Source organism: Haliaeetus leucocephalus, unplaced genomic scaffold, assembly GCF_000737465.1.
Source record: "Haliaeetus leucocephalus isolate CR32 unplaced genomic scaffold, Haliaeetus_leucocephalus-4.0 Scaffold880, whole genome shotgun sequence".
Classification (NCBI taxonomy): domain Eukaryota; kingdom Metazoa; phylum Chordata; class Aves; order Accipitriformes; family Accipitridae; genus Haliaeetus; species Haliaeetus leucocephalus.
The window spans coordinates 3,339,693-3,367,243 of record NW_010973316.1 but is presented as its reverse complement, the minus strand read 5'-3'; the positions used below and the strand labels follow the sequence as shown (position 1 = coordinate 3,367,243).

The 27,551-nt window shown below is 41.2% G+C and overlaps 1 protein-coding gene across 1 annotated transcript in view; it reads left to right on the top strand.

The window, feature by feature from the left end:
* Positions 1–27,551, top strand: part of ERBB4 (v-erb-b2 avian erythroblastic leukemia viral oncogene homolog 4) — a 402,050-nt gene that overhangs the window by 354,537 nt on the left and 19,962 nt on the right. Inside the window, exons 21-25 of the mRNA XM_010583267.1 lie at positions 13,729–13,884; positions 17,137–17,212; positions 19,106–19,252; positions 21,184–21,281; positions 23,569–23,739. Coding sequence (XP_010581569.1) covers positions 13,729–13,884; positions 17,137–17,212; positions 19,106–19,252; positions 21,184–21,281; positions 23,569–23,739 — 648 coding nt within the window. The remainder of the gene's footprint in view (positions 1–13,728; positions 13,885–17,136; positions 17,213–19,105; positions 19,253–21,183; positions 21,282–23,568; positions 23,740–27,551) is intronic.

The following is a 27,551-nucleotide window of genomic DNA, read 5'->3' as shown; positions in this document are numbered from 1 at the left end:
ATTCCTACTAAAAGGCCTTCAGCTACTCAAGGCAATGCCCCACGCATATTCCATAGCTGGGGCTAGCAGTTTGTCATTGTAAATCATAGAAAAATTCATGGCTGTGGTTTAGAGTGAGAGGCAAAAAGGCATGGGTTCATAGCTGGGGAGAAAGGTCAAGTGTGAGTCTTCTCAAAGAAGACTCGGGATTTTAGAGGAGCCCAAGGGTGTTAGGTTTCCTCTGCTTCCCCGGTGAATTACTTTGCCAATGATTAAAAACCATTTCAACCCACTTTGCAGGTTCCAGCTGGGTGCTGTGCAGTGGTAGCAGCACTGACCCAAGGCTTGACCCTGTCTCACTTGTAATTAATTGAAAAACTCCCTTTAAGTTTAGTGACTCAGGAATTGAGTCTTAAGACCTTGAAATGTTACTATCAGTGGAAATATACCTGCCCCAATTCCTCTTTGTTCTACTCAGGTCACCTGTTTCAGCTCAGCAGCTCTCAAAATTTCCAGTGTATTCACCCACCCACATGCTCAAATCTTGAGATGTCAAAGTCATGAGTCTTTTTCTTTCTTTTCAAATAAATCATGGCATCCATGGCTCCGGAGACAGCTTGACAAAAATGTAGCTGTAACTGAAGTATTTGCTGTAGCTGGGAAGTGTAGAGAGATCAATTAAAAGAGCCAGTTCTCACTCACTGAGAAGTTTCTCAGATTTGGGAACTGAAACCTCCAGTGCTGGGATTCACCTTAAAAGTTAATGGCTTTTGAAAGCTTGAACCAAACTACATTTAGATATTTCTGAGATCTAGGCAAAAAGAAGAATTGATTTTATTTTGAGGACATAATGAAGGTTTCTTTTTAGGCATTTACAACTTGAGAAGTAGTTTCTCCTCTGTGTAGGATTGTGTTCCCATGGTAAAACTGTAGAACCACTTTGCAGGACAAGTGAACTGATGCTTAGCACAAAATATTACTGCAGGCAGTGCTCTGTAATTATCTGAGTCCATATACCTAAAGGGTAGAATTATACTTTATTTTGTGTGAGTAACTTGTAACAAAGTAACGTGAGGGCTTGTCTAAACCTGATGTGGATGCTATCCTCACATCTCCATGGAGTTGGTGTTACTGTCTAGATAGGGCTGAGCTGAGGTACAGAGGAGCAGAGAAGGGGACAGATCGTGCACCCCAGTGCAGTGGGCAGTGCTCAGTTGTCCCTTACTTTGCCAGTGCAAAGTCACTGGCTGTTGTTTCCATACGCTCAAGAAGCATATGGACCTTTCATATATTCTTGGATAAATAATCTGTGTTATAAACATCCTCCTCAGCATCATGAAGTGAAAAGTGACAGGCTGTATTTAATGATTAACCCCCACACATGCACTAAAGGCTATTCAGTCTGAATGCACGTAACTAGCGGAGCACGGTGGCGGTTTGACTCACACTCTGTGGGCTCTCACTGTCAACACAGTGATGCTCTGAACCATTAATAATAATGTGACGTTTTAGCTGGGAGGAAATATGTGTCTCTTGAAACCACATTTCTGTCTTCCACCCACCCCACTCTAGCATTCATCTGGATTTATTGAATAAGGTTAATGGATTATTTAGCAGTTTCTCCAGCCATTATCAGGCTAGCACACTCGGTTTATGTGGCTGGCCTCTCCTGTTCTGTCAGCTGTCATAAGCTTCTCAATTAGAAAAGGGGAAAAAAGAAAAGTATGAAATAGGTAACTATGGTTACCTATGATGTGGGGTTTTAAGAAGTGCTCAGAAACCTAGTGGCAACAGAGTTTGGAGGTTCAAAGCTTTAATTTATTCAAGAACTCTCTTGAATCAGAGTATCAAAAGCATGTAGAATAAATTCAGAACATTTTCTTTTGTACAACAATATTGCAGTCCTAAGCAGAAGCCAACATACAGACCGCCTGCTCGCTCTGCTCACATGAGAAGAAAACAGGAGTGGGAGAGGGTAAATATGCCCTTGTTCCACTTTTCTCCTGCAGAGCCCAGTGGCCCTTGCAGTGGAATAGCTTTTGAAAGTGGTGGTTTCTAGGAGAAGCAGTGCTTCCATTGTCCTGTTGTATTCCTATTTACACTGAAATGGTGATTTTAAAAGTGGTCATACAGAGCCCTGAAGCTGTGTGTGCTTCAGGGGCATCTTTCAAGTAAAGGCACCTACCTCAGAAATTCAGCCCCGATCATGCTGTCTGCTGAGGGGGAAAAAAAAAGTCATCCATGCTTAATTTAATGAGAACACAGGATAATATTAAAAGCTTTTAACTGGACCAAAAGTGCCCTATGAAACATGCTTCTTGAGGTCAAACACTTCCCCTCTCAAGTGTTTCAGGGGGATCAGTGGAATTATATACATATTTGCCTTTTGCAAAGCAGGGAGCTGCTGTGTGCTCTTCTTGTAGGATTTTCATCTGAACACACAAGATAGTAGCCACCACAGTGTTCCCTGTATGCTCAGTGGACACTGCCCAAGAGAAGGGGAGAATAAGAAGTTCAGCTGTCCAAAAACATTGTCTCATCTGAACCAGCCAAGTACACAGAGTACAGGAAAGACCTGTTTTGTCACATACTTTATTATCATAACCCACAACATGAGGCATGACATGTCAGTTTATCAGTGCACTTCCAGTGGAAAACTATTATCTGCTACTGGGTCAGTACTCATTTCCCAAGAAAGCTGTACGAAAAAGGTGGGTTTGTAACTAAGCGTAGATAGGTGTTGTATTGGACCGGGGATTCCTGAGACCTAGGAGCAGTCCCTGGCTCTGCCCCAACACCAATGATCTTGGGCAAGTCATTTCATCTTTCTCCTAAAACACAGCTTTGTTTATTAAATCTTTATTTATCAAATTAGTATGTTTATTAACATAAAGTGTGGTCTGTGGAGGGGTAGTAGAGATGGGGGTCCTGACTGACAGAAACTAGCAACAAAAATGCCTTTCTCCAGCCCCTGCCCAGCTGCTTCTAAGCCCAGGCAAATTCAATCGTCCACAGTAATTAAGCATTTAGCAGGTTGCAAAGCATAGTCTTCAGGTTGTTGAAGTCAGATAACTGAATTCATCAGTTATTGCTGAATCGTGAGAGTGACCTCCAGGATTACAAAGTGCACATATTCCTCTGTTAGATGTTTGCTGGATCTGATCTCCATGCTGGTGATTTTGCTTTGTCATAAGACCATTTTCTAGAAAGCCAGCACAGTAAATCTGAAGCCTCTAAATGCTTACCCCAAGTCCTCCTGTTTAACCAACTTGAAACAAATAGCATATAATTTATTAAGGGTGCATAAAGTTGAGAATATTGCAGTTCAGTCAGATGCAGGGCATAGCCATGAAAGGTCACAGTTCTTACAGTATTGTTTGAAGTGCTGGAGAATTTCTAATGTGCTTGCACTGTGGTTGCATTTGTTCTGAAGCTGGGGGAAGGCTGTGCTTGTATCTGTTAATCTGGAGGTTCCTTATTAATAGTCTGCACACTTCATTGATTTTTAATTAATTTCTGAAGAGACACAGAGGATAAGTGCTGCAGCCCACAGACAGCTCTGTACTTGTTGCAGTCCACATCTCTATTGATCACCTGCCTAAGGAGCAGAAGTAATCCATTTTAAATACACTTTCTTGGAGAGAGTGAATGCACTACACAATATACTCTCCCGATTGTAATTGTATTGGCAAGAGGTCAGTGGCTGGGGTGGGGGAAAGGTAGCCTGTTGTTTAGTATGCTGCTGGCCCTCCGAGCACAGGCTTCTCTGCAGGCTTTGTTTCAAGAAAGCCAAGTTCTCTCCCTCATGGACAGTTTATAACTACAGAGTATTAAGAAAGCACTGGTCACAGCTCCACTGTTCAAGTTGCACTGGGAGATCCTTTATAGGACACATTTAGGCTGCCTGCCTCTTCAGAGGAAGGAGCTGGAGCTAGTCTAACTGTAGCAATTAATCTAAGAGAGAAGAAAAGCATTCAAAAAGCCCTTTAAGATTGTTAATGCACTGATACCTCTCTCTTTGGTTGCCACTTTGAAAACCATCAAACGCTTTCCAGGAGTATGTGATCCACTGGGAGCTGAAACCTGATGTCTCTGAGTACTCCTCAAATCAGAGGATAGGTACATTCTCCCTGCTGGCATGTGTAGCACAGGTTACTAGAATTCGCTTTTGAAACAGTAATTCACAGTCTTTGTCGTAAAGACTGTGTTCCTGCCAGCCTCTTAACTGTAGTTACTTTGCAGTAAGTGTTTATTGCCCAGCAAGGAGAGTTTTGCAGTAATAAGTTTCTTATTTAGGCAGTTAGTTCTTATTTAAAGGCTTCTTTTACAGAAAAAGGTGTTGACAACATGTAGCTGCAGTTGCAGCCAAAACAGTGCTAAGTACTTCTGAGCTTCCTGGACAAAGGTGAGTTGTGTTAGCATTAGCAGACACAGCAAGTGTTAAATTCTGACTGAGGCCTGTGGTACATCTGTGGAAGGGCGTCCCAGCAGTGGAACAGAAATCTGCATCTGAACAGTCAGTCATCTTCTTACAAAAGGACCATCAGTAGATTTCTTCCTTGCTTTTTTCTCTTACTGCATGGGGCAATGCACCCAAAGGACAGTCTTTTGAAAACACCTGTATGGTTTGTGTGCTCACCTACAGAAGCCCTTGTGAGAAGCAGATACTGCAGAGCTAGCAGGGAGGCATCAGACGCTAAGTACTTTATCAAAGTCTTGGGGGTGACCCTTTACCCACAAGTCCCTGACTTTGTTAAGTTTTTCCTATTACAGCTGTTGGTCCTGTTCAGTAACTGGAGGGTCAGAAACTCTCTTGGTGCGTCTCTGCTGCAATGTATATTTGTGCATCGCATCTATGTTGGCCTAGTAAGGGTATGAGAGAAGCTGCAAAGCTGTATCCAGGTTACTGTGTCCTTACTGGTGATGTGTTTATTATAAGCACAGATACAAGCTACAGTTTGTCTCGCCTCTTTGGGCTGCAATACCATAAGATGAGCTGTGATTTTCTTCATAGATTACAGGAGAATATCCCTGTCCTTTTGAGTACTTTGGGAATAGGGAGAAGGTACTGCAGGAGACTGATGTAGCCTGTGTCCACACGGCCCAGGAGGCTGGGACACCTGGCCCACGTGAAGTAGTAACACAGCCAATATGAGCCAGTTTGCTCATTGAAGGCACTAAAGCTGGCATAGGAGAGGACCTTGCACCCAGCTGTCTTAAGGAAGCACTGTGGCAATAGTCTTAATTGCAAAAGGGAGATTAGATACAACTCCACAGCTTCCTCCCTCAGGAATGTCATGCATAGGAGTGAACTTTTTTTTCTCCCATCCTAAACAGCCCATGTAGCAGCTGCACAGATGTGACCGTAGGTGGGACCAGAACTTGGAGGCACATGCAGCATGGGCAGTATTGAAATACCTGGTTTGCATCTCATTGCTTATGCTACTTAATATATTTATGTAACATCTTTCATCAGAAGAACATGAAGTGCTTCACAGACTAGTTATGTTCAGCACCACCTAATCTAGATATCTGCATAATTTGAGGGAGCCAGGGACACAACTCATACTCTTCACAGGAGTTCAGACAAAGGACATCTGGTGATGCCTGAGGAACTTCCACACCCACCCGGGATAGATAGCTTCATTTTAAGGACCCCACAACCTCAAAATCATGAACCAGTCAGTTCAGCGGTGGCCCATTTATCTGTGCTTTGAAAGGGCGAGAAGGCACTCCTGAGATTTTAATTTAGAATTGTAGTGGGTCTGGGCCCATCAAAATGTCTGCTCAGTCCAGTCAATTAAGTCGTGAAATGTCATAAGCTTATGAACTTGCTTCTTCTCTCATTTCTTTCTGCTCTTTCTCCCTTTATGAATCACCTGTCATTTTGGAGTAGCCTGCATTTTTCCTGTAATTCTCATCTAAACTTTAGTCTCATAGCCTCTTTCCCTTTCCTTTTGCTTCCTGGCTTTGTTTTGACCTGTTATGCTTTAGCGTCTTTTTTATTTTGTGTCTTGGGCCATAGCTCAGCAATGTAGTAAATCAGGCTTTAGGACTCCTATTACTGGAACAAATATACTACAGCAGCCACATGATGCAGAGCAAAGATCTGGTGTAGACTTTTTTTTCCCAGACTTGTTCTTTTGATGGGTAACTGGCATTTTTGTACTGCCACAGGTAGCGTGTGTCCTCCTGTGGTTGGTATGAAGCCAGGTCATCTGGATTTTGTTCTTCAGCTGAGTCAGCCAATGTACAATCACACTCCCATGTGTGAGCAGACAGAATTTGTACTTCTAGGGGATCCGCAAGTGGAGACATGTAAGACTAACCTGTGTGCAAAACATCACCGCTAACTCTTTTCACGGCAGAATTAGCTTGAGTTACCTGTGCAGGATTTGTATTTGCACCGGTACCTTTCCATAGGGGTAATAATCCAACTGCACTGGGATCCTGTCCCTTAAGTCAAGTACAGATAGCTTTGGGCTTGCTGCTGTGTACTCTGAACTGTTTAGTCTGAAACCGTTCAGCAATGTCACAGCAGGACTGTGAGAAAAGGGATATATTAGCAGGCATGAATACACAGGATCCACGCTGCTTATGTCACACCAGCTAGACCAGTGCAGGTCTAGCAAAGCTTCAGTTGTCTGGTCCTGGTCAGGTAGACAGGTCTAAAGCGGCTGTAGGAAAATCCAGCTAGTTATATCAGCTTTGTACCCTAAGGCTGCATCTAAAGACAACCAGCTTGAGATAAAAGCACTTTTACCTCAAGATACAGCTTGTTACATGTCAATAGCACAATTCTTCAAACTTAAGTAAACTGTAGAGAAGAGAAACCATGAGAAAGAGAGAGAGCTTAGTCAAGGGAACAGGAGATGGGAAGAAATATATTACTATCACATAAGTTTCTTTTGTCCACCCTTTACCAAAGAGAGGTATTAACTTACCGCATATAAATGGGAAGTAATTGAACTCCTAAATATTTGGGGTTATACCACAGCTCATGATGCAGGAATAGGCCTCCCTTGGCAGCTTTACCAGAGTCGGCAGAACTCCAGACATTTTCAGAAATCCTTGGGAGCTAACCTGGTGGAGGTGTGCATACCACAAGGTGTGAGTTCCCAGCTCAGTCTGGCAGCTTTGGACCGAAATAGTTAGCATCCTTTGCTTTCCCTTGGCTGTGAGGATGACCTCCAGTCCCAGCTCTCAAGCAGACCTACGTAACAAATCACACCTCTGCAGCTGAGTCAGTGTATTTGAAAGCAGTGTCAGTTTTTCCCTCGCACAGTTATCTCTGGAGTAACAGCTACTTAGATGATTCTGGTTGCTCCTGACAACAAAGGGCACCGTGTTTTCCTTGAAAGCATATTTAGCCCCAGGTAAAATTACACTTTTTCCATGGGGTAAGTGGGGGAAAAGATGATCATTTCAAGCTTTCAGTAGTGATTCCTGTTATTAAGCTAGCCTCAAGTTATTAGGATGAAAAGAGGGCAGTCTCCAAGGTTGGTGATTAATGTCCCTGAGATTTGAGTGGGACTTGAAATTTTCTTCCTTCACTTACCTGTTTGATGAATCTGCCATATGTGCTGGCTTTGGTGGGTGGAAGTTATTATCGAAGAAAGGCAGGCTGCTCTTAATTTCTGGATGGGTAAGATCAACATTCCCTCTATTTAGGGAGGTAATAACATTTATTATAGAAAACAGCAAAAAGTCCCACTGAAAAAAAAGTGTTTATAGTACATCTGCTGGTATTGCTGAAGTTTTGGGGCAGGTGACAGTCTTTATTTTTTTAATTTGAATTGTCTTGCAGAATGATGTCTTGTATCATGCAAAGACATATGTATATACTTAAACTTTCGTTAGTGATTCAGCACACTTTAGTTCATCTCTGGTAATTATCGCAAAGGGACTCTGCATTTAACGACTTACCTGCTTAAATTCTGTCCTGAGTAATGAATACCTTTTTTCTGGAAATGAAGTACAGGCACCTAATGGAAAGAGCTTTCAGACAAGGCTCATGGAATTCAGAGAGTTGGACATTCCCCGAATGGCAGCTGCCACCTTTGAAACGAATCCAGAAGCACCCTCGTGGGCAGGTGGAACTCTGAAAAGTCCAGAAAAGTAAAGGAAATAAAATAACAGCATCTGAAATGGTCTATGCTTGCAACTCTTACACTCTGAGCTCTACAAATGGAGGCCGTGCTCAAAAACTACCCTCAGGAACTGGGAGACAAATGACAGCAGCAGAAAATAACACTGGTAGTAAAGTAAGAAAACAGCAAATTATAACCATGTCTTAAAGGCAGGAGATCTTAGGAGACAAACCCATAACTTTGAAGAAAAACGTCGTTTTGTTTTTTTAAAAAATCCCTTTATTCTTTTATTCCACCACCAGCCCGCCTTTGATGATACTCCTCTGTAGACGTCTGCAGCACTAGAAGTCCTAATACTTTATGAACCTAATTTGATACTTTCTAGTGCAGTTCAGCACTTGGAAAGATCAGAAAGCTGTCCCATCTCATTGTCTTCTGTCCTCCCATGGATTTTTTGACACAAAGTCTCCTTTCCACTGTCCCACTTCACTTTGTTGCCAGCATGTTACCTCATTTTCAGGTCTGTCATTTTTCTTGTGAAAAGAGCATGAGTGTACCTGAAATGACCATACCAAATCTGTCTATCCACAATCCCAGAGACTTCACAAACACTCCATAATAAAACTGGGAAAGACTTTCTTCTTTTATAGCTCTTAATGACTAACTTTTAGTCTATGCAACAAGATAATTGTTGTTCTCCATTATTTCTAGCCAACTCTGAGAGTAAACTGATGGGTAGAGAGCAGGATTCACTTCGGCTAATAAAACTGCTGGGTTTTTTTCCCCTAGTTATTACATAGAAAACTATCACGGCTGAAAAGTGACAGGCAGGATATTCTTACTGGTGTTAAGCTCCTAGTGGCCGTTTACATCTTTCCTGTCCACTTCCCTTCTTTGAACAAAGCCATCTTGGCTTATTACAAGCCTATTCTACCCCTCAGCATTGCTATTAGTTTCCCTGGTGCTGTTGCAAGCCTTTTGTGAAATATACAAACACATGGGCAGGTCAGGTTAGTAACTGTGGACAAGGATAAAAGACCTTTAACACTAATCGAAGTCCTGGAAAGGGCATTTGTGTCTGCTTCGGAAAGTAGAATTTACATTTTCACAGTTGCATAATCACACAGGTAGAAGGGATCTAGACTACAGGTGGTTTTACTGCTGTGTACATCTAAGTAAATATCCATATAGCACAGGTTTGTCTTCATACATCACACTAGTACAGGGTGAGGATAAGGGGTGCAGTTGTGAAAGATAAAAGGCTATTCCTCACTCATCCTGAAGTTCCAAAGGGAATTCTTCAACTTATCGGTGTTATAGCTGTTTGCAGTGGCTGTCTGACTTCTTAATAGCATTAGGTGCCAATTCAGAGAGTGGTTTTATGTTAAGGGATCCCAGCAGTAATTGCATTTCTAGTGGCATTCTCTGTGTGGAAACCTCTGTCGTGACTGTGATGAGGAAGCATCAGTGATTGGTAGGTCATGGCTGATTCTTGTGTTTGTGAGAGGTGAATCTGGGCTCAGAGATAATGAGACAACTGATCTGTAATGTCTTGATGTTGAACTTTTTCCTCTCAGTGATCTGCATAAAAGTCCCACCCTATTGTGGATGTTCTAATAAGTATACTAAAGTATGGGGTTTCTTATTAACTGGACTGGACATTTTATACTTTGATAATTATATAGGATCTGCATAGCTCTCATTTGCACAAGTTCTGAAGGGCACTTCATTTCCCCAGCCTCACAGATCACACTGCAAATGGCACAGCATAGTGTCTTTTGGATCAGGCTTTAAAGTGTCATTTTTACAAACAGATCTTTTTCCATTGTCAGGGTCTAGGGTCACTTGTAGTTTTGTCTTGCAACTCTCATAAAATGTCCTCTTGGTATTTGATCATGGGCTTGTTGGGTGGTGATGGCACCAGCTGTGTAATGCAGAGAGTATTTTTTTGTTATCGTACTTCTGTATCATGTAAAAAGATTAGAGATGCATATAGAGCACTTTCCCTGCCAGGTTCAAAAATGCCTTCAAATGATGATTCTTGGCCTAGTATATGTTTAGACAGTATTGCTGTAGTGAATATTGTAGGATTCCCATTTTTAGACTGTTTTCATTCTGCTTGTATAATCTCATTTATTGAAAATATATACATATATACACCTTTTCTCTTATACTTCCACCATCCACCTTTAAAACTTGTTGATAGGGTATCAGGAAAATTGAACATGTTTACACTGGCTATTCCTAAGAGGATCTACATTTCTGCAGGTCATGGACCTGCAGAGGATTTTGCAGCTGTCAGCTGTACATGGGTTGTTTTTAGCTTTGCAGGTAACACAGGGGGGAAAAAGCCATGAGAAGCTTGTTTGACAGAGGTGAAGTAAACTGTAAGTTCAATGATACACAGACAGCTATTTCTGCCCTTTTTCTGGATAGAAAAGAAAACCAGGTGTGGTATTGGTTAGGAGCAGTATTCGGGTTGGTGATTACACATCTTTCTAGTTCATGAGAGAGTGTGAAGTTAGGTTGAATAAAATATAATCTTACTAAGATGATATTAAATAATAGCACAAGATTGAAATAAATGGAAAGGAATGAGTAGAATAAACAGTGAAACATCCTAAAGTGTTAGCCTACACATTTAAAAAATGCTTGGAAATTAGATATGTAGAGAAGGTAGAATAAGACCAAGGAGGCACGGTTAAGAGTTTGATTGTTTAACTCTTTCAGTGAAGGATGTTTCTGGACACCTTACCATGCATTTCTGCCATCATTAGCTAAAGACAGGAGGCTAAAGCCTTGGTCCAGGTCATCTATTTTGGTTTTAACAAGACAGAATTTCTGTTTCTTCATTTCCACCAAAATAAATCTGCAACATCTTCGTATCATTTCAGTGCTGATAGGTGCAAATTAATCTTTTTAAAATGACAATTTTATTTGGGCCTAATGTATTCTGATACCAATAGAATTCTCTCATCAAATTCTCTGGGTTGTTGTGTCCTCATCAGATTCTGCCCACAAAGATCTGTTTGAAGGTTTGGACCTTTCTTTTCTCCCCCCCTTATTCTGAGGTATTGAGAATTTTGACCAAATAAGGATATTGGAAGTTATCTCTAATCTGTGATGTTTTAGAAGTATTTCTGTTCATTCTAAAAAATTGAGATATTTCCTAAACTAAGTAGAAAGGAATTGTAAGCAGCACCTTGAAACTTTCTGCGGGGAGGAGCTCCTTTGCAGTGAAAGATGCAAGACTTAAGAGAGGAGCTTAATCCCGTGGAAGGTGGAGGAAGAGATTGTGAGCTGCAGGAGGGAAGTGTTTGGGGGAAGTACAAGGACGCCTGCCTGTTTGCACATGACTGCAATCCTGGCTTCAAGGGCAGCACTGTCAGGAACTGCAAAGAACCAGTATAATTTTAGATGTGTGAGGAATGACTATGTGGTATATTTAAGGGCACCCTGAAGCCACCCTTAAAATTAGATTCACTGTCTGTAAGAGCAGCAAAGCTGGACACATGATTGTGGGCCAGAGGCTGCTCCACAAAGCTTGCAGAGCCCTGCCTGCCTGCATGCACTGTTCAGCCCAACACAACACAGGCATGGTGCTCTCTGAGTGGCTTTCTGTGGCACGTCCAGACAGGTTGGTTGACACCTACCTGCAGACATCTCAGCAGACTTGTTGCAAGACCCCCAGGTGAAGAGGAGGGACATGAGACTGGGAGGTTGCTGTAGTCCACCTACTGCCCAGAGGACCTGTTATGAGCGATTTTGACACTGACTTGAAGCCCTTTGTGGTTACTGTTCAGTGTTAGAGATGTGAAACAGGATTTATATGAATTCCCCATCTGCCTGAATTTTACAGGGCCACTTTTGTGGTTGCTTTTCCTCCATTACGCAGTGTCATTGCTATTGACTGTGTTGTCTTTTTCTGGTTGGATTTCTTCAGGAGGTAATTCTTGTGCTAAGTCATGATGGTGCCTCTGGTTTCATGGTGTGTTTGTTGTGTGACTCCCGATTGTTTGACCTATGAGATTTATTTGTCCTTTTTCTACAGGTTTTAATTTGATGTCAGAAAAACTTTATGCTTTCAAAGACTTACAGTTCTGATGTTCAACAGCCAAAAGTATTGATTTGCAATTGGCAGGAGGGTGTGTTTGCTTCAACGAGCAGTGCTTTTAAAAAATAATTCCATTTGCTTTATGCCAAAGAGTCCCTGTGTCCCCTTTCAAACCACTTTCATGTTGACTGCAGCAAAGCCTACCACATTAAAAATGAAATAGTGTTTATGCCAAATGTTCTGTCACATATTTTCAAACCTTTTAGTGGTGTTTGCACTGAAATTTTTCACCTAAAAGCCACAGCAGTTCAGAGCTCCGCTGGATGCTTTTTTGTACAGACATCTACTTTCTGTCAATAAAGAGCTACATTCTGGCCCAGTGACCATGAGTTGTGCCTTACTCATATGCATTGTCCTCCTTGTATGTATAGGGATAGGTTCGTGTGAACTTAGCACGCTGTGAAAGGGAGTAAAATCTGGCCCATGACACTGAGTAACCTGGTTATTTTAATCACTACCTGTGACTCTCTGAATTATCATCTGTATTATGGGATAATATGATCTCTTCGGTATTCAGCAATGACTTTTTTAAAATTACCATATATATTATACAGAGCTAATATATTAAGAGATACCTTAAGGGTAATTATCAAGTGTGTAATTTCATCTGTAGGTTCTTATAATGATGGTTAATGTCATAAATGCCTTTTAATTAAATTATAGGCTTGTAACCCTGCCTGACTATCCTTTATGTGTCATATAATTAATAAGACCAAGCTTTGGTGTTCATCTCAGTGTCACAAAGCATCATGTAAACTTTCATACTGATGGTGGATGGTTAGTCTCTTACCAGAGTAAGAATAAGGTTAAGGCCAGGCAGCTGGAGTATATGTTACCTTATATTTAAAGGCAGCTGGATGGGCTTGTTAACAAAAGTACCTCTAATGGAATATATATGCTTATTAAAAAAATGGCCATTGATCTAGTGTCTTATTATAATACTACATGCAAAATTTTAAGGGAGTAAAAAGGCAAGTGGGTTGCAGCACTTGGAATAAAGAATTGTTTTCCTTCTAATCCACTGAGGGTAGTGAAAATTCGTGTCCAACTTTAAAAGCATTTGGAGATGAATAAGAAGCTTCATCTTGAATTGAAGACACTTGCCTGGAACATAGAAGAGCTGGGATTGTTTCCCAGTCTGGCCTAACTTCTGTGGGGCTCTGGCTAAGTTGAATATATTTTTACAACCTTCAGATTTCCTGTCTGAAAAATAAGGGTCGTAATATTTCTTTTCTTTGTCTTACGTTTCCAGATTTTAAACTTGCACGAGCAAAGGAGATATCTATGTGGGTTTTTGTTGATTTTTTTTCCTTTGGCAATTATCATAGAATCTTACAGAATCGTTTGCTTTGGAAGGAACCTAAGGTCATCTAATCCCACTTCCTGCTCACAGCAAGGGCAGTGTTGAACTTCTGCCCTCTAGGCCATTTTCTTAGTGTGAATACTAATAAGGCAACCAGAAATTTTACATGTCGCCAGTGAAAAGTAGTTCTAAAAAATCGTGTAAGACTCATTAAGATTATTTTACTGTTCTTTGTCCTTCAGGGCATGATGTACCTGGAAGAGAGGAGACTTGTCCACCGGGACTTAGCAGCCCGTAATGTCTTGGTAAAATCACCAAACCATGTGAAGATCACTGACTTCGGCTTGGCCAGACTTTTGGAAGGGGATGAAAAGGAGTATAATGCTGATGGAGGGAAGGTGAGTACTGAACATGTCTAGAAGTAAATATACCACACTGTGACAAACCTCCTGAAGTTACTTGCGAGGGCAGTGTATTCCTATGGGACTATTATCTGTGTAAGAAAGTCTGTCAGTGACTTAGCAAAGCCCTGTCTTCTAGAAGAACTGTGTTGTGACAGCACACATAAAAGCCACTCATTTTTTGCTCAGTGAGCTTCTCCAGGTGCCGAAATATAATTGTCTGAACAGTTTTCGCACTCGGAATTAGGTTTTGTTGAGATGCTCCATTTTGTGTCTTGTTTTGAAGACTTCTGAAGTCAGTTCAATGAGTGACAGATGTTCTAGGGCATTCCTGCCAACTCCTTTCTTTGGTCACAAGGACCTCAATAACTTGCAGTCCCATTTTCCCAGACAAGTAATTTTCCAGAAGACAAAAAGGAAGGCCAGAGAACATGTTTGTATTTGTAGCATATGAAAGTTTACATATGCTCAACAAAGAGCCACCTCTTCTATCACATTGGAAGAGCCTGCGTATGCTATTTCTTGCATCCATGTCTCCAATACCATGCTGAATGCCAGGCCACTAAAAAGCTAGCTTGAAGATAATTTTGAAACCAGGCATTTTCCCATATAACTTCTCAGCATACCGCACAACATCCATGTAGTGCCTCACCTCATTTCTAACGCCTTCAGATAAATACATTATAAAATTCAGAAGGCTGTAAGTAAAGGCTGTAAGTACCTACTGCTGCTGGCTGCTCCCTAAACATCTTGAAATTCCACATTTCAACCTGTCACAAAATCCCAAGGGATTCTGCCTCTCCTGTCATTCCTTTTCCTGAATGTTCAGTTTGCTTCCTGTCTACATGCTGTCTGTGTTTTTCTGTGCTCACTTACGCCCTTGTCTGGGACGAACAGCTGTTGCCAGTATGTGCTTCTCTCCTGGATGGGCTGCTGCCTTATTTGTGTGGCTGCTGCCCTTGGCATAGGCATTTCAGTCAATAAGGTGAAGAGCCTGAAAGGAGTCACCAGTGCTTTCCCATTTCCCCAGTAAAGAGACCTCCTGGCAGGGAAGGTGGAGTTTTGGCAGTTTTCCCTGATTCCTTCAGTTCTCTAATCCCCTCTTCACTAAGCCCTCTGCCTCATCCCTCCATCAGCCAGTGAATGATGCAAAATGAGCTGGTCCTTGCAAACCAGCTGTTCCCTGGCAGCTGTTAGGTGGTGTCTTGGACTTGTGAGGCCAGTCACACCGCTGGGAGTTCTGGAGCAGGATTTACACATCAGGTGTGTCACTTCCCAGTTCCAGAGAAGCATCCTGTGAAATCCAGAAGACATTTGCAGCTTAAAGTTGTATTAAGGGCATGCTAAGTCAGATTCAGACTGGATAAAAGGAAAAACTTTTCCACCATGAGGTCAATCAGGCGGTTGATTAGGTTGCCCAGGGAGGTGGTGCAGTTTCCATCCTTGGAGATTTTCAAGTCCAGACTGGATAAAGCCCTGCGTAACTTGGTCTGATCTTATAGCCTGTCCTGGGTTCAGCTGGGATAGAGTTAATTTTTACAGGAACCTGGGAGGTCGGGGGAGGCACAGCCGGGACAGCTGACCTGAACCAGCCGAGGAGCTATTCCATACCATGTGACATCATGCTCAGTATATAAATGGGAAGCGGGCTGGGGGGTGCTCTCTCGGCTGTCAGTGGGGGAAGTGGCAGAGCGTCGGGTTCCGGGCAGTGAGCAGCTGCGCTGTGCATCACTCGTTTTGTATATTCTTTTATTACTACCGTTGTTGTTGTTGCAACTTTTTTTTTTTTTTTTTTTTTGTGTTGTGTTGTCCCAGTAAATTGTCCTTATCTCAACCCTCGAGGTTCCGTTTTGTTTGGGGTTTTTTTTCTCTTCTCCTTTCTGATTCTCCTCCCCATCCCACCGGAGGGGGGCGGGAGGAGTGAGCGAGCGGCTGCGTGGTCCTTTGTTAAAGGCTGGGCTGAAACCACGACATAGCCGGACCTGCTTTGAGCCTGAGGTTTGACTAGAGACTTCCTGAGATCCCTTCCAACCCAAGTTATCCCATGATGAGCAATGCAGTTTTGCTACTTCAGCAATTGTTCAAATTTGGAACAACCCAGTCGTATTTAATGGGAATGAAAGCAGTACATTTCTGCAGAGTTTAGTGGAGGAGGATGAACTGTCTTTACAAGTGCTAAGCCAACCTTTATTAAAGAGTGCTATTTTTGCCATAACTGTATAGGTTATGTTCGTTAGTCAACTTCATGGAAGGTATTTCCATAAGGGTTTGAAGACACATCCTCTGCTTTTACACCCACCATCTGTTCAGATTTTGCGTGCAGTTATGTATCTCTCTGGTTTATTCCAGTACATATTCCATAGTTCCAAATTAAAGGCGACCCATACAAGTCCATGCCAGGTAAAAATCTATTTTTAATGTCTGTCCATTAGAAATTAATGGACTGCAAGACTGTGCCTTACAGGTCCAGCTCAGGAATAGGAAACACTGTGAATCTCATTTTAACACAAACTTGACAGGGCAAACCCTTATGCCAAACCTAGGTTTGTGTTTGCCTGCACAGCCTTCTCTGCTAGAAGAGATGAGCTCCCCCCAGGGGTGATTCAGAGTCTAAGGCTAACTTGGGACTTTTGACTTGCTTTCAGGAGCAACTTTTCTCACTGCAGTAATGATACAGAGAACTGGGAAGGCTAAGTTCCTAAAGAATAATAGGAGTTAGAAATTAAGCACTGTAAATTCTCCCCATTGCCTGTTTACTCTGATGATGATTATGTGGACTGTGAAGTATAATGGACACTGCATTATTAACTAGCCTCATTAGAGAGCAATTGAGATAGCAGTGTCTGGTTTTGCAAACTGTTGAGGCAAAAGAGCTCTGTATTCCACCTTCTCTGCTGCACTTCATATTTAGAGAGATTGGATGTAGTTTTTGCATTGCTCCCATCTTTACACAGGTATGATGAAAAAGTCAGTTATTCCACTACAACTGAATCAGTAAAATTTGGGTAGTATGAGAAGTTCTGCAGATAACTGGTTCGTATTTCTCACCTCCATATGTTTTATGAGGCAAAGCCCCATTCTAGAGGGCAGGAACAACCATTTCCTCTGCTGGGTAGTGCTGCTTTTTTTTAAGCTTGCAGTTGAAAAAAGGAAACAGGGAGGAAGCTGATGTCCACATACAGGACCTATTTGTTTAATATTGGTTTAATATTACATTTCTAAGGTTACATTTCTTTTGTCTTTCCCTAGATGCCAATTAAGTGGATGGCTCTGGAGTGCATACACTACAGGAAATTTACCCACCAGAGTGATGTTTGGAGCTATGGTAAATCTTCATGTGATTAGTTTAAAAATTTGTCTCTTGTAGAGCATTAAACCAACTTGTGTTACCATGTTAAAGACATCCTCTTTTCCTAGAGGAGTTAATTCCAGTGGGTTTTGCTTTTCCTTTTTTTTTTAAAAAAAAATGTGTAACTCTAAACAGCAATTGTTACTTGTCTCCTGTGTTACTTCCCTGCTCACTAAAATACATTATCATGATGTCCCTGCTGGGACGAGTACTGTAAGGTCTGGGATGATTATTACAACAGAAGGAGGCCTCTTTCAGCTCAGCCACAGATTCATAAAAATACAGCTGCAGGCCATAATTTTCAGCAGTCCTTTGAAAATCTTTACTCTAAAAGCCATGAATGTCAAAGAACATTTTCAGGCTTATGGGACTTTCTGCATCTACAGTCAGATAAAAGGGAATCTGTCATAATACAGAGCAAATAAAGCAAGAGAAAGAAGAGAGAGAGACAAGCTCTCCAAGCTAACTAAAACAAGCATCCATTTAATTTCACAGAAAACTTGGGAATTGGCTAGACAGGTCAGTTCATGTGGACTCCACACACACCAAAAAAAAAGTCACATTTGAGAAATGAGATGTTCATTTACTGTTGTTAATTCTGTTATCCAGACGAGCTATTGTGCCTGTTTATCTAGTACAGCTATTACTAATAAAATCATGTAGACCTTTGTAAGTGGAATTTTTCAGCAGTATCTAGGGCTATGGACTCCTATTTGCATTTCCTGTTGCCATATCATTTTGAAACAAAAATGTGTACAATTCTATTCATTACTCACTTTTACCTGTGGGTAGCAGCAAAAGACACTGCTGTGACTGGTTAGCTGCCCTCTCCTATTCAGATGAGAAAAACATATGAAAGTTAAATCAATCATGTAAAGCTGCTCTTTCTCCTCAAATTCTGTATAGCTCGTATCACTTAGGAAAAAATACGCCTCTGTTTATGAAATTAATTTTCAATGCAGGAAGCCCAGAATATCTATAATCAGAAAGGACAAGACCAAAAACAATTGGCAAGTTACAGTTCTTGAACATCAACAAAGAGGTGAATGAGGCTGAAATAAATATGTGTTTTATACATATGGTAATTTTGCTCATCACCTTTCACATTAGCGTGACAGCTGGCAAAATATGGTTATTGATCTAGAGGCGTGTTTAAAATGACCTTTGCAATAAAAATAAAAGTTAAACTGGTGTGAGAGCAGCATTTTCAATATTTAAGATTTTGTTGGGGGATTAATTCTGTTACCTATGATGTGTGATCTTTGTTTCCAGCTCCGATGCCAAAACAAATCCTATGGCTATTCAAAAAGAGAATCTTGGTTTTGAAGAATAGCACTATCATAACTCAAGTCCATAAGGTGATTTAAGGAAAAAAATAATACAAGTGGCTGTGAATGACTTACAAGGCAAAGACAATGATATAATGTTACTCAGTGCTGTACCTTTGTGGGAAATTGATGCTCTAAGTTAGGGAACATCTGCGTTTTTTCCCCTTAAAATAATAGAGTACCTCAGCCATTTATTTTCTGTTTTGATATGATAAAAGAGTGAGATGCATTCTTTTGTTATTGCATCCATTTACTTTACCACCATTTATTTGTCTTAGACCTTTCTCTTGTGCCTCAGATCTATCATGCTGCTTCTTACACCAATAAAACTGAGGGAAGTTGCTTTTCAAGATTAAAAGTGCTGTTTCACCATTTTCTTGAGCTTTTTAAATGGCAGGCCAAACTTCAGTGTTTTTACAGGCAGTGGTAATGAAGAAGAGATTGCAGTCCAGAACTGGGCCAGAATACTGTGCTGTAAGAAATTGTGAAGGAATCTGAGTAGTATGACCTCAAATATTAACACTCTTTTTTTTCTGTCTAGGAGTCACTATCTGGGAGCTTATGACCTTTGGTGGGAAGCCGTACGATGGAATCCCAACTCGAGAGATCCCTGACCTCTTGGAGAAGGGAGAGCGGTTGCCCCAACCTCCAATCTGCACTATCGATGTTTATATGGTGATGGTGAAGTGTAAGTAATTGTCGCTTTTAATATCCCTATGCTCAGTGCAAGAAGGACACTGTTTTTGAAGATTTGCATCTGTAGTCTCTCACAGTGCTGGGTGATGGAGCAGGCTGCTTCAAAACAAAAGCTTCCCAAGGTACTGTAAATTCCATTTAAATACTGTATGCACATTTTTTGCAATTGCAAAAGATATTAATTTAGCCATGAAGGGTCGAGTTAGCTCGGCTTCTTATTACTGTCAGATGGTATCTCATATTCTTGCTGTGAAGTCAGAATTGTATGATTGTTATTGTAAACCCTTGTCATTTCCATGACAATTGATTCTGATGTTAAAAAAGATAGTATTAAACATAATTATGGTACATGGATACCCAGCCAGTGAAGGCTGTGAGGAGAAATGCCGGTTCCAAATACTGAGGAAAGAAAGCATGAATGTTTTATTGTTAGTAACAAGGATGATGATTGCAGAAGTAATAATAAAAAGTAAAATTAAATTAATACAAGAAATGCTACAGAGAGGGTAATTTTTTATCATTTTTAGTCCAGTACAATAATTTATGAATATTTTTACTGTAGCAAAAAAGGAAAACAATCTGCACATGGTTTCTTCTTACCCTTTTATCTCCAAGATACCCACACTAGTGACAGTATCCTCCAAGGCTATGCTTCTAATTTAAAAAGAATTAGGAACATCTCTCTGGTGTTTCTGACTTAATTTAAGTGAGATTAACATACAGACATCTCATCCATCTTATATAGTCCTTTCCCTTTTGCTTTGTACACAAAAACATTAAAAGAGAGAAAAAAAAAAGAGGTAAATAACATATCTTCTGAAAACAGTTGTACTGTGCATGCAGGTACGAAAATGTCTGAATAGCGCAAGGGGTTCATGTTGGTCAAGTGCAAAAATGTTCCATCTGATAGGATTTCTAATGAGTATGGGGTGAATCTGAAAGGACAAAAGGAAGTCCAAGTAGATGGGATATTCTTTAAGATGGAAAGTTACGGCTAGACATATGGACTTAGTCCTGTAATGTTTGTGTGAAATTCTTTATAAGCTATAGTAGCTTTGTTTTTCCTGTATTGGTCACTTCTTCAGTTAAACAGCATGAAGGAGATAAGGCCTGCTTTGTTTAGCCTCCCTGGCAAATGAGAACATGTTCTTGGGAAGCTGCTGATAGGATCTTCCATTAGAAAAAGCTGACACTGAGATAAACTAGTTGCTGGTGGTGACTGCCTATACTACCTACTTGCTTGTTTTGCAGAAAGCATTAGCAGGGATTGAGAATTGTTGTTCCTAATGAATGTTTCCTGGAGAGTGAAGGACAAAAGAATCACCCTTACTCAATTAAAATAGCATCTAATGCCTTGTGTGAGGTCTGTGTTAAAGATGCAGAGACGTGAATCCAGAATTACCTAAAAGGTGGATGTGAGGTCAGTCATCCTGCAGATCTGTTGAACAGCTCTTTTTAATCTAAGTCACTGTGGAACAGTAGGTCAGTTAAAGTAAAATTGTATTTAGTAGTCACTTTGTAATAAACCCACTAGACTCAGATGGGATCAGATTCATTATATTAGACATTGGACATAGTAAAAGGCAGTCAGAGCTAGCATCTAAACGGGCAAGACAGACACAGAAAATTGCAAGGCATTGTTGCTGTCTCTGTTTTGGGAGTGGGGAACAGGAGCTCAGAGCAAGAAGAAATCCATGCAGTGTGGAACAATCTAGTCTTCTCTGGCCAAGACCAGATGTTTTCCATTTTAGATGCATCATAAAGTTCTAGCTTTCCATTCTTCTGGGCTCTTTATTGCAACTTTTCTTTAGGCCAGAGCTATCAAGGACATCAAAGACTTCAAACTTGTGCGTTTTTAAAAACTGAATGATTTCTTCCCTTGACAATTAACTGTTTTCTTTCTCGTCTTTCATGTGTCCCCAGGCTGGATGATTGATGCTGACAGTCGGCCAAAATTCAAGGAGCTGGCTGCTGAATTCTCTAGAATGGCCCGAGACCCTCAGAGATACCTAGTAATTCAGGTAAGCAACTCTACAACATCAGGGAAAAAAAATAAAGAATTCTGTCTGCCAAACCTAACTGTTAAGGGGGTTGCCTTTGAATCACTTAAGTTCAAGGTGCTCTTGAACTTAAAGCAAACAGTGACCGCAGTATTATACAAGAATGAAGTAGAATGGCCAGTGTCATTATTGCAAAAATAATAAAAATAATTAAATAATCTGAAATTAACTTCCTAAGCTTGTATTTAAAAGCCCATATACAAGATCTGGCTTTGCAAGCTACTGACTATTTTGCATTCTCTCATGAAACTGGGGACAAGATTTGTCTGTCAGTGGACAGTGGACCTACTTTAGACCAAGGACTTGCTTGATTCTATGATTGCTTAGGCTGAATCTCAGCCTGCACTGCTGAGATCATAAGAAAATTTCTTTTCATAGCCTAAACATTAGGGTTTCTCAGAAGACAGGGAGTTGTGTCACATTGGTACCTCTCATGCTAGAGAGGAGCTTCCCTCTGTGTCCTCCTTAGGCTGTGTAGGCTCTGTATTGCTTCGCTGTCCCTGCGATAGACCCACACCAGCATGATGCATCACATGAAACAACACTGTGGCAGCAGGGCATATCTGTTGACTACATCTAGCTGAATCTGTGTACGCCCTGAGTGCAGGCGTATGTAGAAATTTTTGTCCTTTCACTCCTACATTCTGCAGAAGCCTAGAGTTGTGTATGTGTTTATTACAACTCAGACTCAAGCCACAGAAAATGAATCTGATTATTTGGTAAGGTCCTTAGATGGTCCCAGTGTGTAAGCAGTTCAAATTAAAATGAAAAATTGTAAGAAGTAAGGTGATGTTGAAACACCAGAGACCAAAGCATCGAATTAGTTTGATCCAGGTAACGATATTCTTATGCTATATCTGCTCCACATCAAGGAGTACAGGGCAGAGATACAGCCAGCTGGTCCTTAGCTTCACACTGATGTAAGAATTCCTAGCTGAAGAGCCTCCAGAAGTACAGTCACTGATTGCTAAAGGGTGTAGTGCTAGTCTCATCATATGGTGTTTCATTTCACTGTGTAGACACAATAGCCTACTCATGGTATATTATTGCACAGTGTGAATGTATGCTACTCTCCTTCAGCTTGAGGAGAAGTAAAATATACTTGAAAAGTAAAATACTACTCAAGAGGATTTGTGGTGCTGAAATGTCAATTTCTCTTGCAGTAATCCCCACTGTTAAATTGTAAGTTCAGCTGATACAAGTGATTCTGGAAAATGATTGAATTTTTGTTAGATAGGACATATTTCCCTATTCCAAATACCTCTTCCCTCCCTTTCTGTCCCCTGCCCTTCCCTCCCCTGTTGTATAGTCTGGTGGATATTTCATCCTGTGAGGCGACTTCTCCAATGATCCTTTTAGACAATATAGGCCATGAGCTTCTTGAGGAGAAAGCAGGGTATCTCCATTGCACTGGTATCTCTGCCATTATAAATCCTCTTCTCCCCAGATGCAATCAAGAATGACAAGCTCGCTGTTGAGCTTTTAAACTGGTCTCTATGCACCCCATAGCACAGCCATCATTCCCTGCTGGATTCCACCTGTGGCGTAGTAATTCTTGCAGAGTAGGAGGCCATTCTTTAGCCATGCAGTTAAGTTTAGCATCATTTCTATGGGCTGTTAGGAGTCTGGGGCCTGGGCTGCCTTTTGTGATGTTTTGTGGCACCAAGTAACCTGCAGCCCTGATTTGCCTCTCCAGCTTGTAGATGCTATTTCAATAAAAATACATATCATTGTTTTTGCTGTTGTTCCCTGGTTTGATTTTTATTGCTTTCAGCTCTGTTACATTCTGCAGAACTTTCCATATGGATGAGAGGCAAATTTAGCCTTTAAGTCCCTAAAAATTCAAATGAAAATAAAGCAAACACCTAGACACAGTAGTTTCCATGTTATTTTTCTTCCCCATGTGTGCCTAAATAGCGGAGATATTTCACAAAATACATCAGGCCTTGACATAACTTGGGTCAGAAGCTGAGCTTGTATGGGAAAAAGAGAGAAGAAAGAATAAAACCTTGATCACAAGAACGCCAAAAACTGACTTTGCTTGATTTATGCAGTTATTCTCTTTCTGTCATCATATTCCCAGTAAAAAATCAAAACAAATGATGTGGATGCGGTGCTTTAGAACAAACAAAACAGCATGTGTGGTCCCTGCGGCCTAGCTGCCAGGGCATGAAGAAGGCTGAAGTTCCCTGTTCGGGAAATTAATCCATTTTTTGACCGTTTTCCTCTCTCAATACAACCTATTTAGGGAGATGATCGTATGAAGCTCCCAAGCCCAAATGACAGCAAGTTCTTCCAAAACCTTCTTGATGAGGAAGACCTGGAAGATATGATGGATGCTGAAGAGTATCTTGTTCCTCAAGGCTTCAACATCCCTCCTCCCATCTACACCTCCAGGACAAGAATTGATTCTAACAGGGTAAGAGCAAGCTCTGACAGAAAATTCTGGTTATTATAAAAGCACAGGTGGAGATTTAAGTACACTAATCAAACACATGCCAGAATTGCCTTAGGAATTACAAGCTCCCATTGTAAGGAGAGTGACTATAAAAATGTTGTCACTGGGTTCCCTGTTGTCGTGGTTTAACCCCAGCTGGCAACTAAGCACCATACAGCACAACAGGGAGTATATACTGCAAGTAAGGTATTGTGTAACGCAACTTTAAGAACAAGCGCACCAACTTTGAGAGCAAATAAATCAACATTGTGACCAGTGACTATTGAACCAATACAATGAATGCTTATAACAAATTTGTTCTAACACGTTCCAGTCAGAGTTGTCATTATCTCAACTTGTTGAGTCCCACGTTGGGCACCAAGAAGGACTATTGTGGTTTAACCCCAGCCAGCAACTATGCACCATGCAGCCGCTCACTCACCTCCCCCCACCCAGGGGGATGGGGGAGAAAATCAGGAAAAAAAAGTAAAACTGGAGGGTTGAGATAAAGACAGTTTAATAGGACAAAAAGAAAGAAAATAATAATAGTGATGATAATAATAACAATAATAAAATGTCAATAAAAAGGATTGGTATATACAAAACAAGTGATGCACAGGGCAGTTGCTCACCACTCACCGACTGATGCCCAGTTAGTTCCCAAGCAGTGATCTGCACCCCCCCAGGCCAACTCCCCTGAGTTTATATACTGGGCATGACGTCACATGGTATGGAATACCCCTTTGGCCAGTTTGGGTCAGCTGCCCTGGCCGTGTCCCCTCCCAGCTTCTTGTGCCCCTCCAGCCTTCTTGCTGGCTGGGCATGAGAAGCTGAAAAATCATTCCCTTAGTCTAAACACTACTTAGCAACAACTGAAAATATCAGTGTGTCATCAACATTCTTCTTATACTAAATCGAAAATGTAACACTATACCAGCTACTAGAAAGAAAATTAACTCTGTCCCAGCTGAAACTGGGACACCTGTTCATTGTGCCTCAGTGAATTCAGCCTTGAGTGAACAAAGACTTGATTTAACTGCCTGTCTTGAAAGCACAGCTGAGGCTTGTGAAGTCAAGCAGTTGCATACTGTCCTGGCCAGGAAGGACATAGCTCTGATTCTCCCATCCCTGCAATCCTGTTGGCTTGACAGGGTTGGCACTAATGTAACTGAGAGCAGCTGGAATATACAGATAATGCGGCTTTTGTGTCTGGAGCTAGATTTCAGACCCAACCCCTTTTTCTATTTGTGTGTGATGCTTTCATGGTCCTCCTTCACAAGCATCTGTTTTTGTAGAGCATGTCATGGATTTTTAGCATGTTGATCTTTGTAACATCCCTGTCAGGGGAGGAAATGCTGTTCATTTTACAGGGGGAGCTGAGGCACAGAGAGTGTTCAGCTGGAATTGAGCTCACGTAACTCTAATTATCAAAAGCATAGGAATATAATCTAAGCTCTTCATCTAGCCTTCATTTCATGTCATTGGAGAAGAGTGGGTGTGTCTAGTGGGTAATTATTGCTGCCTGCCTTGTACAGTTACAGTGGGATAAGTTACTTTCTGGAGGTGTCTTTCACTATTCACTGACTCCAGAGCAGTCTCAGACCTGTTGTGTGAGCTCTGGTGAATTGAATCCTGTCCTAAATGCCTCAGCCTCACTGCCACAGGAGCCCTGCTTTAGGTGGGGACCTGAGTTCAGGTTTCCAGAATTCCTTTTCACTCCTGAGTTCCCTGCCTGCAGCTCTGACCTCTGCCTGTTCCTGCACTGGCTCCATCCTTTTAACAGCTTAGGTGCCACCCCTTCACACAAAATTAAGAGATGGTGAAATGCATTACTAATGTGAGGACATTCGCACAAGCATCAGATGTATTTAGGGACTTGTTTTTGTTTGTTTTTCTCTCCATGCTCCTTTTAGTGGAAAGTCTCATTTTAAATACTAAGTGGAGTCTCATTGAAATGTTGTTGTTTATTCCTCATGCTTTAGAAACCTTCTGGACATTTGTCCTTAGCCGAGGTAGTTCCAAATTCATATCCTGGTCTGAACTGATTACACCATGTGAGGCAGGGAAGAGGTAAGCAAAAGAGCTAAGAGTGTATAAACCAGGTCAATATTGATGCTCTGACCATACACTGCATGAAGTTCTTTCACCTCTCCTGAGTAAATCAGTGCTTTTCTGGAATAAGGAAGACAAAATCTGATCTTAAATAATATCCAGTCAATCCATAAGGAAATTGCTACTGTTTTTAAAGGCAAGGTGACTAGAGAGGTCTTAGGAAGAGGCTGGGTTGTAATCCCACTGGGTAGGCTGGATTCATGTAGCATTTCTCCTGCATCACTGAAAGGCGATGAAGGAGGGGATGATGCTTGAGGGGACGATGCATGATTTAGCAATAAGCAAGAAACTTCCTCTTTATGGCAACAAGAGTTAAATTTTAGTGTTGATGCTGATCTGAAATAAGTCAGTTTTACTCCTAGCTGCCTCTGGAGAGGTTCTGTTTCCTTTGCTGCCAACTTCTGAGAAAAGAAGGAAGCAACAATAGTTACCTTTGAAAGGTGCTCACTGTCATACTGATGTAAATCACTGTAGCTTAGTTTTACACAGTGGAATAATTTATACCATTTACACCAACATAGGGTTGAGAGAGCAGAGTCAGACCCATCAGGTTTGCTATATTCATCTCACTCCCATATTTGCTGGCAACACTGGGACACATTTAAAGGAGAAAGAATTAGTAGGAAAATGTTCTTGCCTTTTCAACAGTTCATTTTGCCCTCTGTCTTTAGTGCCAGCTGAGCAGAGGAGTCCGCTACAGCTGAGGGAATTAATTCCAACAAAAATCTTAGAGTAAATATTCTGCAAGTTATTTAAAATGTGCTGTTTGGGCAGCCAACATGGTCACTGGGATATTCACAGAAAGCAAACACAGGCATTGTTTAATAATAATAATGATAATAACTTGTTGTTGTTGTTGTTGTTGTTGTAGGAAAATTCAAGTAACTTTCTCACAGCCTTTGCCCAACTTTAAACCACACTGTTGCAGCTGCTTGCCCACATGTGATCCCCTTGAAGTCAGCAGAGCTGCAGAAAGAGACCCTGTGCCTTTATTTTTGCCACACAGCAGCTCCATCACATTCTTGGTGTGATGTCTCCTCTGCACAGCTTACAATTTCCCGTCTTGGTTTGAGGCTGTGATCTTGTACCACTAAAGTCAGTGGGAGCTTTGATTTGCAATTCAATTTAATGACAGTAGCTAGACTGTATCCTTCTTTCAGTAACACCTACTGCTGGGAATTTTTCTCTGGCATCATATGACAATCTAACACTTAAACAAATCTGGAATTACCCTTTGTCAAAAGTTTTCAGATTCTGAGCCAAGTTTTCTGACCCAGGTAACCTCGGAGAGGGCAGCTGGGGGACAGAAAGCTTGCACTCAGCTCTGTATTTTTGCACCCCTTCCATCTTTACAGTGTTTTTCTTTATTGTAGGAGCATATTTATGGAGGGGTCATTTTTAAGGCCAAAAGAAGAGATGGGCAAAGAAGTTCCCATTGTAAAACCAGCTGATATATAATCGCACTTGCTGGTATCATTGAACACTGACTCTTGTCCCATAACAGGATTACCAGTAGAATTTTGATGCTTGTCCAGTGTCTCAGATTAGCTTCAGTCTCAGCTTTGTTTGCTAACAATTCTGCATCTCCTAAATGTACTGCTAGTACTGCCATATAGGTAAGTACATCTAGATTGCAGGAAGTCCACAGCACCTTGTTGCTGGAGGAACTTGGGGCCAAGTTG